The sequence below is a fragment of the Lepus europaeus genome, chromosome 17 (assembly GCF_033115175.1).
Source record: "Lepus europaeus isolate LE1 chromosome 17, mLepTim1.pri, whole genome shotgun sequence".
Lineage (NCBI taxonomy): Eukaryota > Metazoa > Chordata > Mammalia > Lagomorpha > Leporidae > Lepus > Lepus europaeus.
Window position 1 is genome coordinate 52,413,527 of NC_084843.1, and position 13,836 is coordinate 52,427,362.

Sequence of the window (13,836 nt, forward strand, 5' to 3'; positions counted from 1 at the left end):
CACACTAAGCAAAAAATGAAAATGGAAGAGAAGTTATAAGTGATCTTAAGTCATCATATTTAGGTGGAACAATAGCTGTGCTCCCTCCCCTTTTTATCCATGTTACACACAATATGCCACATTGCAGAAATAAGGCAAGAAATTAAGTACCAGGCCCTGGAATACAGGTGTTATATGCCTTATATTATTTAATAATCATAAGTATCACATGAGGTAAGTACTATTTTTATCTTAACAGTTACAAAAAAAAAAAAAAAAAAAAAGAAGAAGAAGAAGAAGAATGAGGTGATGATAAAAAAAAAAAAAAATCCAACATACCAGCCCCAAATCATACAGCTAGGTCATAGCAGCGGTATAATTTAATCCAGATCTAATTCCAGAAACCATACTCTATCATGGTACAGGATGACACCAGGCATGTCTTCTACTCCTCTACATCTGTCAAATGGGGCTAACAGGAAGGTATGGTAATGATTAAATAATTCATGTGAAATAGTTAACATGGTATATTACACATAACAAATACCCAATAATCTGTACTCACTCTCATTGCAGTATTCTATGGCAGGGTTAAAAGGTCAGTAGGGCATGCTTCCTGACCTTGAAAAATCTGGCACAACAAGATTTCCTGCCCTATGAAAATGACGGGATAGCACACCTGTGATTATACTGAATGCAAAAGTTTGTTTTTGTTTTTTTTTTTTCCCCAGATGCAACTAAAGCTAGTAATCAGTGGACCTCAAATTAATCAAAAGGGAGATTATACTGGTGGGCATCCCTCATCAAATCTCATGAGCCCTTTAAAAGCAAAACAAATGGTAGCATAGAGAAAAATCAGAGATTTGAAGCACAAAGATTTAATGTACTGTTGCTGGCTCTGCATACTGGAGGGGAAACATGGAAGTCCTTGGAGCAGTCTCTAGAAGCTAAGAATGGCCCTTTGCCAGTGGTTAGCCCTACAAGCACCAGGCATTAAATTCCAGCAATAACCAGAGAAAGCTGGGAAGTGGTGTTTTTCCAAGATTCCAGGGCAAAGCCTGGCCAACACCTTGATTTTGGCTTGGTGAGATCCTCAGCAGAGAACCCAACTCAGCCTACTCGGATTTCTGATTTATCAAAATGCGAGCTAACAGATGGGTACTGTTTTAAGTTGCTAAGTTTATGAAGTTGCTAAGTGAAGAAGGGACAAACTCACAAAACTAATATACAAGGTTGATGTAAAAATACAAACAAGGGTTTGGGATATTAATAGAGGCATACATGAAGTACAAAGGAAGGATGCACTATCCCTGGAAGTGGAGGAGGGCTGAAGTCTTAGGGAATTTCGAGGTGGTACTACTAGGAAGCTGCCAGTGTTGGCTGCCTGCGATTGAAGGCAGCTTGCATGAAGTGAGAGAAGGCAGTCTAGGCATAGTGATCTCAGACAGCATAAGGAAAGGATGAGCAAGCATCCATTTTCAGCAAAACAACTAATTTTGATGTCTTGATGCAGTCTTATGACATGGCATGATTATGCAGTTAGGATCTTTTCAATCTACTCTCCTTCACATTAAAAGATTTCCATATCTCTGAAAAGCAAATGGTTGCAATTTAAAACACAATTTGCAGTAAATTTGGAATGATCCTGCCTTATTATCAAACATGTCAGGATTAGTATTTTTCCTATACTGAGATAAAGAAAAAATGTTTTTTGTTGTTGTTGTTGACAGGCAGAGTGGACAGTGAGAGAGAGAGAGAGACAGAGAGAAAGATCTTCCTTTGCCGTTGGTTCACCCTCCAATGGCCACTGCGGCAGGAGCGCTGCGGCCGGCACACCACACTGATCCGAAGGCAGGAGCCAGGTGCTTCTCCTGGTCTCCCATGGGGTGCAGGGCCCAAGCACTTGGGCCATCCTCCACTGCACTTCCGGGCCATAGCAGAGAGCTGGCCTGGAAGAGGGGCAACCGGAACAGAATCCAGCGCCCCGATCGGGACTAGAACCCGGTGTGCTGGTGCCGCAAGGCGGAGGATTAGCCTACTGAGCCACGGCGCTGGCAAGAAAAAATGTTTATTAATAGGCCTGTAATAGTTTTTGTTCTCATTAATTAAACCTTAAGGGGGCCGGCGCTGTGGCGCAGCAGGTTAAGGTGCCATCTGCAGTGCCAGCATCCCATTTGGGTGCCAGTTGGAGTCCTGGCTGCTCCACTTCTGATCCAGTTCACTGCTAATACACCTGGGAGGGCAGCAGAGGCTAGCCTAAGTGCTTGAGCCCCTGCACCCATTGTGAGAGAGCACGATGAAGTTCCTGGCTCTGGCCTGGCCCAACTCTAGTCACTATGGCCATTTGGGGAGTGAATCAGTGGACAGAAGACCTCTCCCCTCTCTCTAACTGTAACTCTGACTTTCAAATAAAATAATCTTTTTTTTTTTTTAAATTAAGCCTTAAGACATTTTTTTAATCTAAGAACATAGATTAGTAGGCCTCTCTCCTTAGAGAGGGGAAGTTTTTTCCTTAAAAGAAATGTTAAAGATTTCTGACCATACTACAGATTTAGAAATAAAGCATTGAAATAAGAGCTGTAATTGAAGCAGATTTGCTCATTTCTCTCCCCCTCCCCTAAGGTGCTCCATGGGAATAAATTAAGTACTGAGGGAGGTGAATTAAAATCAGGAGTTTCCTTGTGGCTAACAGTGACTGAATATCCTAGGTACCTAATTTATCATTAGAGTGACTTAAACTCCAGGGAAATTCTGGATCACTCAACCAAAAATAAGATTACATCAATGGATTTTTCAAAGAGCATCTATACTTCAAGAAGGATTAAATGCAAACATTTTAGTAAATGCTAATTATATCAAGGCTATCAGAATATTGGTCTTACGGTAACTGGTACTGGCTGCTGAATAAACTTTCTCTGATTAAACTGAATCAACCACCTTGTCTACTCCTGTCAATCTATTGCGGAGAGGACCTAAGAGAAATGTTATATCATGTCTTCATAAATCAGATCTTTTAATATATAGGAGTTTTAATCAAATGACTTGGGTTTTCTTAGCAAATACCTTTGATATTTAAAGTATTTTTATGACAGATTAATACTTTTTAATCTAGACATTTTACCCATATTCAACCCAAAAAATAAAAATGACAAATAACTCCAATTTTTCAAGCACATCCAAGAGAGTAACATACCCCACTAAATTTTTCCAAGATAACATCTTTCTCAGAGTTAACTAAGAATATGCATGATCCAGCATAAATAGCTTTCATATGGCCATCACTAGCAATGAACCAGTGACAGGCAAGCAGGTAAACATGTAAAAACAGTGATGCCTGTGAAATACAGGTGTGGAAAGTTACCTCAATCTACACTATAGCTTAAGACTCAAGGGCCAGTGAAGATAACCACGAGATTATAAATGGTCATCAGTTAATGTTTAATTACTGTTCAATAATTTATTCTTTTAAGACAATGAGTTTTGATCAATTCTGACAAGAGGGAAAGGTATTTTTCCAGCAAAAGCCTTTCTCTCCTTGTCCATGGCATAGCACATTCTGTCTTTAGCGTGGTTTTCTGCATTCTGAGTAACACAGGTGATTACATTCGAATGGCATTTAACATGAATTGCACCAAACTGCCCTATAATTTCATTTTGGACTGAATTAATTAACTTCTCAGTAGGTGGGTGAGGTACTGAACATAAGCCTAAAGAAATACTTGACTGCTTAACCTACCTTACATGAGTTGTCTCTAAATCAAGGAGGCTTCCATTTTTAATAAATAGTAATAGGGTAAAATAAATTTAGTAGGATCCTAAAGAATAAAGATAAGGCATTTATAATAACTGGATTTAGTTTCCCACATACATTCACATCCATTTAAAAGAAGTCAGGGGGTACTGTAGACAGTTAAGGTGGATTTAACAAAACTCAGCTAGAGCTGGTGTGCCTGATATTTTTGAAAAACTGTTCACCTTAGGAGGTATGCATTTGTAATAAAAGAAAAATACCTCTTTGTTCTTATAAGATAAAACACAAAACTTACCATTTTGTAGCCATTAAAAACAATACTATGGTAATGCTGTTGTTAAGTAATTTATATCCCAGAGCTTAGTATGTAACTCCAATTGTCTTTAGGTATTATCTTCAGATCATCAGAATTATAAAACACCTGTTTTTTTTCTGACATGTATCTCCAATTATTATTACTAAGGTCTGACAACTAATTCTTTGTTTCAAGGTTTAGTCTTAATATACAAGGAAATAAATTAAAAAGACAAAGAAACGTGAAAAGCCAGCTCATAAAGAGCTGGAACATTCTTCATATCACATGGCATATTTTTCTGTCATAAACTTCCGGTTTAGGAAATGAGACAAACATTGTTTTGATGAACTCTTTGATACGATGTTTAGCTCAGTATTTTTAGATTATTTTTTAAATACTGAAGGAAGGAAGGAAGGTAGGTAGGGGACTGAGGGAAGGAAGGTAGGAAGGGACTGAAAAAGAAAAAAACAAGTCTGCCATAACTTTCTTTTTTGGCAAGGGGGTAGGGCCACAGAAAGTGTAACTGAGGACTCTGGTGGTCTTTAAGGGCTCCATGAATAGGATGGGCCTCCAGAAGTGGGATTAATAGTGTCAGAGGGGCCGGTGTGTGGCCCAGCAGGCAAAGCCACCATCCTATATGGGGCGCTGGTTCGAGTCTCAGCTGCTCCACTTCTGATCCAGCTCTCTGCTAAGGCCTGGGAAAGCAGGAGAAGTCGACCCAAGTCCTTGGGCCCCTGCACCTGCATGGGAGACCCGGAAGAAGCTCCTAGCTCCTGGCTTTGGATCAGCGCAGCTCCAGCAGTTGCGGCCATCTGGGAAGTGAACCAGCAGATAGAAGATCTCTCTCTCTCTCTCTCTCTCTCTGCCTCTGCCTCTTTTTAACTCTGCCTTTCAAATAAATAAATAAATATTTTAAAAAATAGTGTCGGAAGGCTGGGGTGGTCCTTGGTTAAGGCATCACCTAAGGACTACAGCAAGAATGCTTCAGACCTGTTCAAAGTCCCCCTCTGAGGGCACAACTGCTTAGGTAACTTTTCTGAATAAACTGTCTTTCCTGTACAACTTAAATCCTTCCTGCTATAATCTGCATGAGAGGAAAGGACAAGAATATCACCTGGACGTTTTAATACTGGTTTGTAATAAAGGAAGGCATCAGTGAGAGGAGGGAAGAAAACAACACAGATGCCAGTTTCAGGAACAAATTCACCTGCAGCATCATCTGGCTCAATAATTTGGTGGCAAAGACATCACAAATGCTGTCAAAAACAGCAGTGAGGTTTTAACGAACAAAATATTCACACAATATCCTTTACTTTTAGTGTATCATATACTGAAATGGCAAGCACTTCTATTTAGAAAAAAATAACTTTTTTTTTTCTTTTTTGGTTTTCATACATGTCATTGTTTCTAAATTCCATCAGAAAGCATATAGCATTTTCTGTTTACCAACACTATGTCTGTCCTGGTGCTGCCAGTCACAAGAGACCTTTTGTATCATTACTCCCTTATGTTCCAATTCTTCTTAGGAGTGCTGGGCAAACACAAAAGCAACCTGGCAGTTGTATCACTCTCTATAAATGAAAAAAGACTCTGCTATCTAAAAATAAAAAAAAGACTCCATTTAAATGAATGGGTTTTTTTTTTCCTTGGGTAGGTCAAGTGTTTACTTTATTTTGTAATAATGTAGTTCTCATCCAAGTAAGAATTCTCACTAGCTTTAAAAAGATCTCTGGAGATTATACACAGGGCAGTAATTTAATTCTTATATTTTTATTTCTGTGCAATGACATTTAGGGTACAGTGTGAGTTGAGATTTTTTGGTGCTATTACTGACACCTTATGGAAACTGTTTCATTTGGAAATTCTGATTTTCTGTCCTTGTTTACAGTAAGCATTATTATAAAAATTGATTTTTTTTGTTCCTTTAAGATATTCACTCTTTTTTCTATTTATTTCTCACTTGATTTCATAATTCTGTTTAGGTCACTATGATTAGTTGCTATGGAAATTACCTCCAATGGAAATGATTCCAATGTCATTATTGTAAAAAAATGACTTTTAATTAATAATATCAATAGCAGATATCAAATCTTACTAGAAAAAGGAAATCCGATTAAAATATTTAAAAAGGACTAATTCTGAAAATTACCATGGCCAACTTTTCTGATATTTTTGAATCTGCCATCTGTTTTTAAAATAAGAATTAAATGAATTTTAAGGTGTTAATCAGCTACTCACTTCCCCAGATTCCAAAATCACAATGGAAATTAGCACCACACATCGAAAAAAGTAGATGCAAGACCATTTCAGACCATTTGTCTAAACTAATGGATGTTATTCTTCACTTAATGAGAGTTAATGTCAATAGGACTTCAGGGCTCATCAAGGAAACAACTTTGAATAGCACATTATGTGTTCCCTTTAAAAATGAAGAATTTAATATTCCAAAATTTATCCCAAGAATTTAAAAGGTCAGGCCTATAAACTAGTGAGTTAAACAATAGGCGAGAGCCAGTGAACCATTAGATGAGAATTCCAGAATGCTAAGAAGAAAATTTTCTTGGGTGGATTCTATAATTTGTGGTTTGAATAAAACCTTTGAAACATTCCATTAGTATTAAAATTCTCACAATGAGAATATGGCTCATATTTAACACATTTTAAATTACTAGACAGTCTCTGCCCCAAAGAAATTTTAATGCTTTCTTCTGCCTAGTGCTTATTCACTGCCTGGTACTAATTTAGGAATAAATTAACCCTTCTAACAATTAGGATATTGTCTACAAACTGCCTCTTACTCTCTGCAGGGAAAATCACTCATATTCTGAAAATCAGAAGTAAAAGAGAAAGCCGCTTCTTCAACATAAAATGGTTTTCTATACCTAATAGCTTATTAATTATTTATGTAAATCACTATTATACTTACTTCTATAATTACATAATAATACTACATTTATAATGCCTCTGAATTAAACCTCACAGTTACAGATTTTGTTAAATGTATCACACATTAAGGGTTTTCTATACTTGCAACCATGATCTGGGGTCCAAAATGTCTTTGATGGATTTCTGCCTTGGGGCTGGCACTGGCTTGGCTTCAAAGCTAGTTTTAGTGTCTATGTGGTTACCATCAGTTAAACTCCGTCTCCTGGCAGGAAGCAGTTTTTGAGGAGCAGCTGTTGGCTTCTGTAAGTGGTGCATTAGGGTTGACAGTCTGGTCTCCAAAGGTGAGGTTCGGGAAGTACTTGTGTTTCCCCAGTCATCCTTAACAGGTTGTTCTGAGTTGCTCTGTGTCTTTAAGCTGAATGGAGGTTTATCAGAAGGAGGAAGAGGAGCCCGTCTCTTTTTCCCTTTCCCATCGGGCAGGTGTTCACTTTCAGGAGACAGTATCTTTTTCTGAATGACCATTTTATGGTTACCATCAAAGAGTACAGCCCAAGGAGGTGGGGAGACTTCTTCTTGCTGACCAATAAGGAACTGTCCATCTGTCTCTTCAATTTTTTTTTGTATTATATCAGTTAAACTTTCAATTTTCATAGGTGAGTCAATGCCTGTAATAGTTTTTAGGAGAAAAATACATGGGGAAAAATTCAAAAGCAATATGCATATATCTAAGTAAGTTATTATTTTCCAAACTAATATGCTATCTATAATGGTTATCAAAAATTTAAGACTTATCAAAAAATAAGCAATGTCTACTTGTCAAAACAGTCATATCAAAAAACAAGATCATGTACTGCACTACACACTCATTACACATATATGTACTGGTATATGTATCTGTATACATGTACATACATATAATACATGGTTTGTTATACATACATAGTATATTTATGTATAAAATACAAAGCATATTATCTGTATATAATACACATATACAGACATTCATAAGTAAAATCAAGCTATATGAGCACTTTTTAAAAGTTCCACAAGTTAAGTATTTATTAGAGAACTTTCTTGGATTAAAAACCCTATTCTGACTTTTAGGTAAGAGTGGACTCCCTTTTAACTAGTGATACATAAACTGGGATGGCTGGACTTGGAACAGAATTCTTTTCCGTAGGCCAGCAAAGTCTGTGTTAAAAGGTAAAAAACAAAACACCAAAACTAAAGACCCAGGGAAATAAAGTACAATTCTCACATCACTCTGGTGATAAGGCTGCTGTGTGAAATTTTCCTTGAGGAAAGTAAGAGAACAGAGATAAATGTCTATTAAATGAATCGCTGGTATTTTCAAATGTGTAAACCCAAATGTGTCATTTTCTATCTAACATTTTAAAGTATATGTAAGAGGAGGTACATTAGTGGCAAACTGACTTGTGCTTGTTCACAACACTCTTTGCTGAGGCAATCCCACAAGGATAAATAAACACCCTTCAGAGTGTGAGAAAATGGAATATTAATGAGCCTAAAAACTTTAAATTTTGCAAAGTATGAAAACTTAACCAATTTTTTTTTGGGCTCACGATGAAAGCTTCTATTCATTAATATTCATCCAGCAACATTACTTAAAAGTAAATTTAATAAAGTCCAGAAAAAATTACTAAACACAATTACACTTTAGAATCTGAAAGTCTGTATTTTCAAGTTTCATCAGCTACACAGCTAATATTTATCTTCAGTATATGTTTCACTTATTTTAAGCCTTAAAATTTTTGTGAGAGCTTGAGCAAACTATGAAATATGTGTATTCATTAATTTTGTATTAATTCATCTATTAAACATGAATTCCTTAGTCTATAATCATAGTCTGTTTTCATTCATTTTGATTGTGCCCTGAAAATTTCGGCATTTTAATGCCAATAGAATAAGCTGCTTGAGTATGGACAATGTTGTTTTTGTTACCCTGCAGCTAAGCAAACACAAACCCCACTTACTCATATCATGGTAGACTGAGGTCGCCTCTTTTGTCAAGAACAAAGGTGGTTTCCGTGGTGACATAATCTCAATTTTCATAAGTTCTTCACAACAGTGCTTCCACTGGCCTAAGTAAGACAGAAAAAGGGCTGTCTAGCTTAAGACATAAATGTAAAGACATATATTTGATTTTCAACAGATTATCAACACATTTTTTTTTTCTTTAAAAATTACAGTGAATTAAAGCATTGCCTAAAAGGAAGTTTGCACAAAAACCAAAATTTTAAAGTCTAATTCTGGACATAAAATTCACCTATTTAAAACATAAGGTTCTATGCACAGCTATTAAGGTAAGATTTCTAGGCTATTAAATACTACACTGTTTCATTAAATGGTCACTGAGTACTTCAAAATTTCTATTCAGGGCAAAAGTTTATACACGTTCTCTTCTTTTAAACATTACATTAAAATATTCAGTATTCAAGACAGTTGAAAAGTAAAAATCAACTAAAATATAATTACCTAGAAGGCAGCAGAAAAGCCATGTAAGGAATGGTGTTTCTCAAAAATGGTTTTAACTCTGAAAATTTTATTTAAGAAATGAGAATTGTTTATTTAACAGCTATTATGTCTTTCAAAATCACCTAACTCCAGGGCAGGAACTGTGTTAAGCCTCCGCCTGCGACACCAGCATCCCATATGGACACCAGTTCAAGACCCTGCAGCTTCGCTACCAATCTAGTTCCCTGCTAACATGCTTGGGAAAGCAGTGGAAGATGGCCCAAGTGCTTGGGTTCTTACATCCACACGGGGAGACTTGAAAGAAGCTCCAGGCTCCTGGCCTGGGCCTGGCCCAGGACCAGCCGTTGTGGCCACTTGAGGAGTGAACCAGCAGATGGAAGACCTCTCGGTCTCGGTCTCTGTCTCTCCTTCTCTCTGTAATTATGTCTCTCAAATAAATAAAAAATAAATCTTAAAAAAAAAAAGGTCATCTAACTCTGGAAAAACACTGTATTTTAATCTATGTAAAACACATATAAGATTTCTTAATATAAAGATATATCACCCAAAATTTGGAGTCTAATTTGTCTCAGGAAAGACATTTTATAAATAAAAATCATTATTCATTTGGAGTAAGACAAAAAATACTCTTGATTAAGTTGTTTCAACTGCTAAAATCTAAAAGCATGAACACTATTAATTTTTCTTTTATTTATGTCTTACTACTTTAATATTAAAATAAGATTTTCAGATTTATTTCTCTAGAGTAGTTTTTAAAAAACTTAATCCACGGCCGGCGCCACGGCTCACTAGGCTAATCCTCTGCCTTGCGGCGCCAGCACACCGGGTTCTAGTCCTGGTTGGGGTGCCGGATTCTATCCCGGTTGCCCCTCTTCCAGGCCAGCTCTCTGCTGTGGCCAGGGAGTGCAGAGGAGGATGGCACAGGTCCTTGGGCCCTGCACCCCATGGGAGACCAGGAGAAGCACCTGGCTCCTGCCATTGGATCAGCGCAGTGCGTCGGCTGCAGCGCGCCAGCCGCAGCGGCCATTGGAGGATGAACCAACGGCAAAAAGGAAGACCTTTCTCTCTGTCTCTCTCACTGTCCACTCTGCCTGTCAAAAAAAAAAAAAAAAAAAAAAAAAAAACCTTAATCCTTCCAAATATATTGTTCACCTGCATGCATGCTGGGTGGGTTAGACATGATGAGTCTACACATTAACATTACAAACGTAAGTTGTTGAGGGTCACCATTCTTACACCCCTTCTTACATCAGCAGAAAAGTAAATATACCTCTATGCCCTTTTAGGCTGCTTTATGACACACATTTCTCTTCCTTTCCCTATATTCTCAATATCCAACTTGGTTATTTTCCATGGCTTACACATTAACTATATTTCATGTTTAGTCAAGTTATCCATTCATTATTGCTGTTTCAGATTGAATGTAATCTCTTGGTAAAATGGTAATACACATATAAATTTTTAATGTATCACCTTAAATAGTTAAGGAACATAAAAAAGCCTTCTAGTATGTTTTATTACAATGCTATACAGAATATGGTAAACATTTTAAAATAATCCAAATAGCAACTCATAAAGGGAATAAATTCCTGAGTATAAGCCTTCAAAGGTTGCACTTCAGAATTTAAATCTAGCAGGATTTGAGATTGGGCAACTTATCCCTACCCCTACTTCCTTTTTACGATAAATATATAACAGTGAGTATTTTCTTCTTGGGGGCTGAAAAAGCAGTCCTTATCTAATGGAAAAATAATGAAACACTTAAAAATGGCAAACATTTCCCTGTCACTTTCTCAGACGAATTACTATACACTACAGTATTTTCTCTATATTGATAGATGAAAACATTTCATTGTTAAACTACTAGCAGAATACTAATCATATTGAGAATTGGAGTATAATGTCACATTATTCCATGTGTTACTGAAGTCTGAGGCACAAATGTGGTATGTTCACTGGTCAAGACTTTACAATTGAGACATTTATTTTTCCAGTGAATTTGTTATACATGACAGCCAATATGTTAACATGAAAACAAAGACCCAATATGAACTATTAAATGAGTATGTTTTATAGCCACAACAATCTATACACTGAAGATGTTTCTCATAATACTATTTATTATTACAATGTTCCTAATGTGATCTACTATGCTAAGCTGCTAATGTAACTCAATTTTTATTAAATATCAGAAAAAATTGTATTGTTGTCAGTTTATTTTAACATTTTATACTTTTGACCCACCAGTTCTAGCTCCAGTCCTATTGACCATCCACAAGTGTAGTTTCAATATTGAAAAGAGCATTAGATAACAAAGAAGTAGCCAGACTTGGGAACCAAGTTGTTATCCCTTTCCTATTTGACAATCAAAGTGTCATGAGATTATCATTCTTCAATTCATTACTGTAGCTCTATAAAATTATTTCCCATAATCTAGAAAATAAAGATATGACACCATCCACTAATAATAGTTGACATCCTGACTACAAGATTGTGGCATTATTATCTCATTTACCTCTTCTTGTTTTAATGCACATAGAGTTTATAAAATACCAGAACTATTTCTAAAAATAATGAAGTCTTTTGGGGCCTGCCATTGTGGCATGATGGATTAAGCTGCTGCCTGTGGAAATAACATCCTGGATGAGTAAGTCTGAATCCTGGCTGCTCCACTTCCAACCCAGTTCCCTGCTAACATGCCTGGGAAGCAGTTGAAGATGGCCCAAGCACCTGTACCCCTGCACCCACATGGAAGACCCAGATGGAGTTCCAGGTTCCTGGCTTCAGCCTGGCCCAGTCCCGAGCATTGAGGCCCTTTGGTGAGTGAACCAGCAGATCAAAGATCTCTCTGTTGCTTTGTCTCTCCCTCCCTCCCTCTCTCTCTGTTACTCTGCTTTTCAAATAAATAAATAAATCTTAAAAAAAATAGTCTTTTATAAGAAAGATTCTCTAGGGTCTGGCACTATGGCATAGCAGGTAAAGCAACCGCCTGTAGTGCCGGCATCCCATATGAGCGCCTGTTCGAGTCCTGGCTGCTCCACTTCTGATCCAGCTCTCTGTAAGGCCTGGGAAAGCAGGAGAAGACGGCCCAAGTCCTTGGGCCCCTGCATCCACGTGGGAGACCCGGAAGGCTTCAGATAGGCGTAGCTCCAGCCGTTGCGGCCAATTGGGGAGTGAACCAGCAGATGGAAGGCCTTTCTCTCTCTCTTTCTGCCTTTCCTTCTCTGTGTAATTCTGACTTTCAAATAAATAAATAAATCTTTAAAAAAAAAACTCTCTAAGAGCATTAGGAATGCAGTTAAAATTTAAACTACAATCAACCAAAGAAGGGAAGTTACTGTCTTTTAAGGTACACACCTAAGATCTTTTGAAAGTTTATTTAATTTTTTAAGGATTTGTTCATTCATTTATTTGAAAGGCACAGTGGCAGAGAAAGGCAGAGACAGCCAGAAAGCCCAACAGACACAGGAACCTCCATCCATTGTTTCATTCCCCAGTGCCTGCAATAGCCAGGTACTCCACCTGGGTCTCCAACATGGGTGGGAGGAACGTCACTGTTGCCTCCCAGGCACGTTAGTAGGAAGCTGGACTGGATGCAGAGTAGCTGGACCTTCCACCAGGCACTCCAGTATGGGATGTGGGCAGAATGGTGGCTTAGCTCTACCACAATACCCACCTCCGTTCAAATTTTAAATTAAAGAAATAACACATGCTGATAAGCGTGGGGCAGATATTTAAATATGTACTGGGTGCCTGGAGATGGCATTTAAAGAAAGTCTTAAAAAATCTGAGAAGTTCATAGAAGGAATCTTCTAGTTTAATGATACAAACCAGAACTTCTTCAGGTCTCTGTTTTCTCATTGTTAGAGCAGAAGGAAGTAATTTCGAACTCAAGAGATGTTATGAGGAGTAAGTGAAGCCATCTGGCACGTGAGAAGTAATCAGTAAAGTTGTTCTCTTTTTGCCTCCTTCCTGACTTTCACCTCCTTCCTGACTTGGACACCGTGGATCCAAGCAGGACTATAAAAATTAACCAAGAACTGCAGATACTAACTCTTCATGGTGTTCCAGAAAACAGCTTTCTTAAAATGTTCTTTAAGATTATTTCTAGGAGATGCAGAGAAAACTTTCCATTGTCTGGAAATGGCTCTACTTTGTAATTCTACGGACTGGCACTCTATAGACATGAAGTGTCAGTTAAATGTAATAGTAGGCCTACTTTGATCTTGTGATCAAATGGCTATTTGTATAGCTATCATCAAACTTCCTCATCATTCACAAAACATTTCAGACAGTAAATATGCTGTAAATTTACTGTCAGTAAAGACAAAGAACTGTTACAATTTATGTATTTTCTGGCTGATAAAATTCTTCTTTGAGAATTAAATATTAGAATCCTCTATTTTATACACTGGAACCCTATTACTAT

General features: G+C 37.4%; 1 protein-coding gene across 3 annotated transcripts in view; it reads right to left on the minus strand.

The window, feature by feature from the left end:
• Positions 1 to 292: 292 nt before the first annotated feature.
• The window catches only part of RTKN2 (rhotekin 2), a 71,685-nt gene continuing 58,141 nt past the window's right edge, over positions 293 to 13,836 (minus strand). For all 3 annotated transcript variants that reach the window (XM_062214738.1, XM_062214737.1, XM_062214739.1), the window contains exons 11-12: positions 8,906 to 9,013; positions 293 to 7,576 (exon numbers count right to left, since the gene is read on the minus strand). In XM_062214738.1, the coding sequence (XP_062070722.1) occupies positions 7,047 to 7,576; positions 8,906 to 9,013 (638 nt within the window). In that variant the 3' untranslated portion in view covers positions 293 to 7,046. The remainder of the gene's footprint in view (positions 7,577 to 8,905; positions 9,014 to 13,836) is intronic.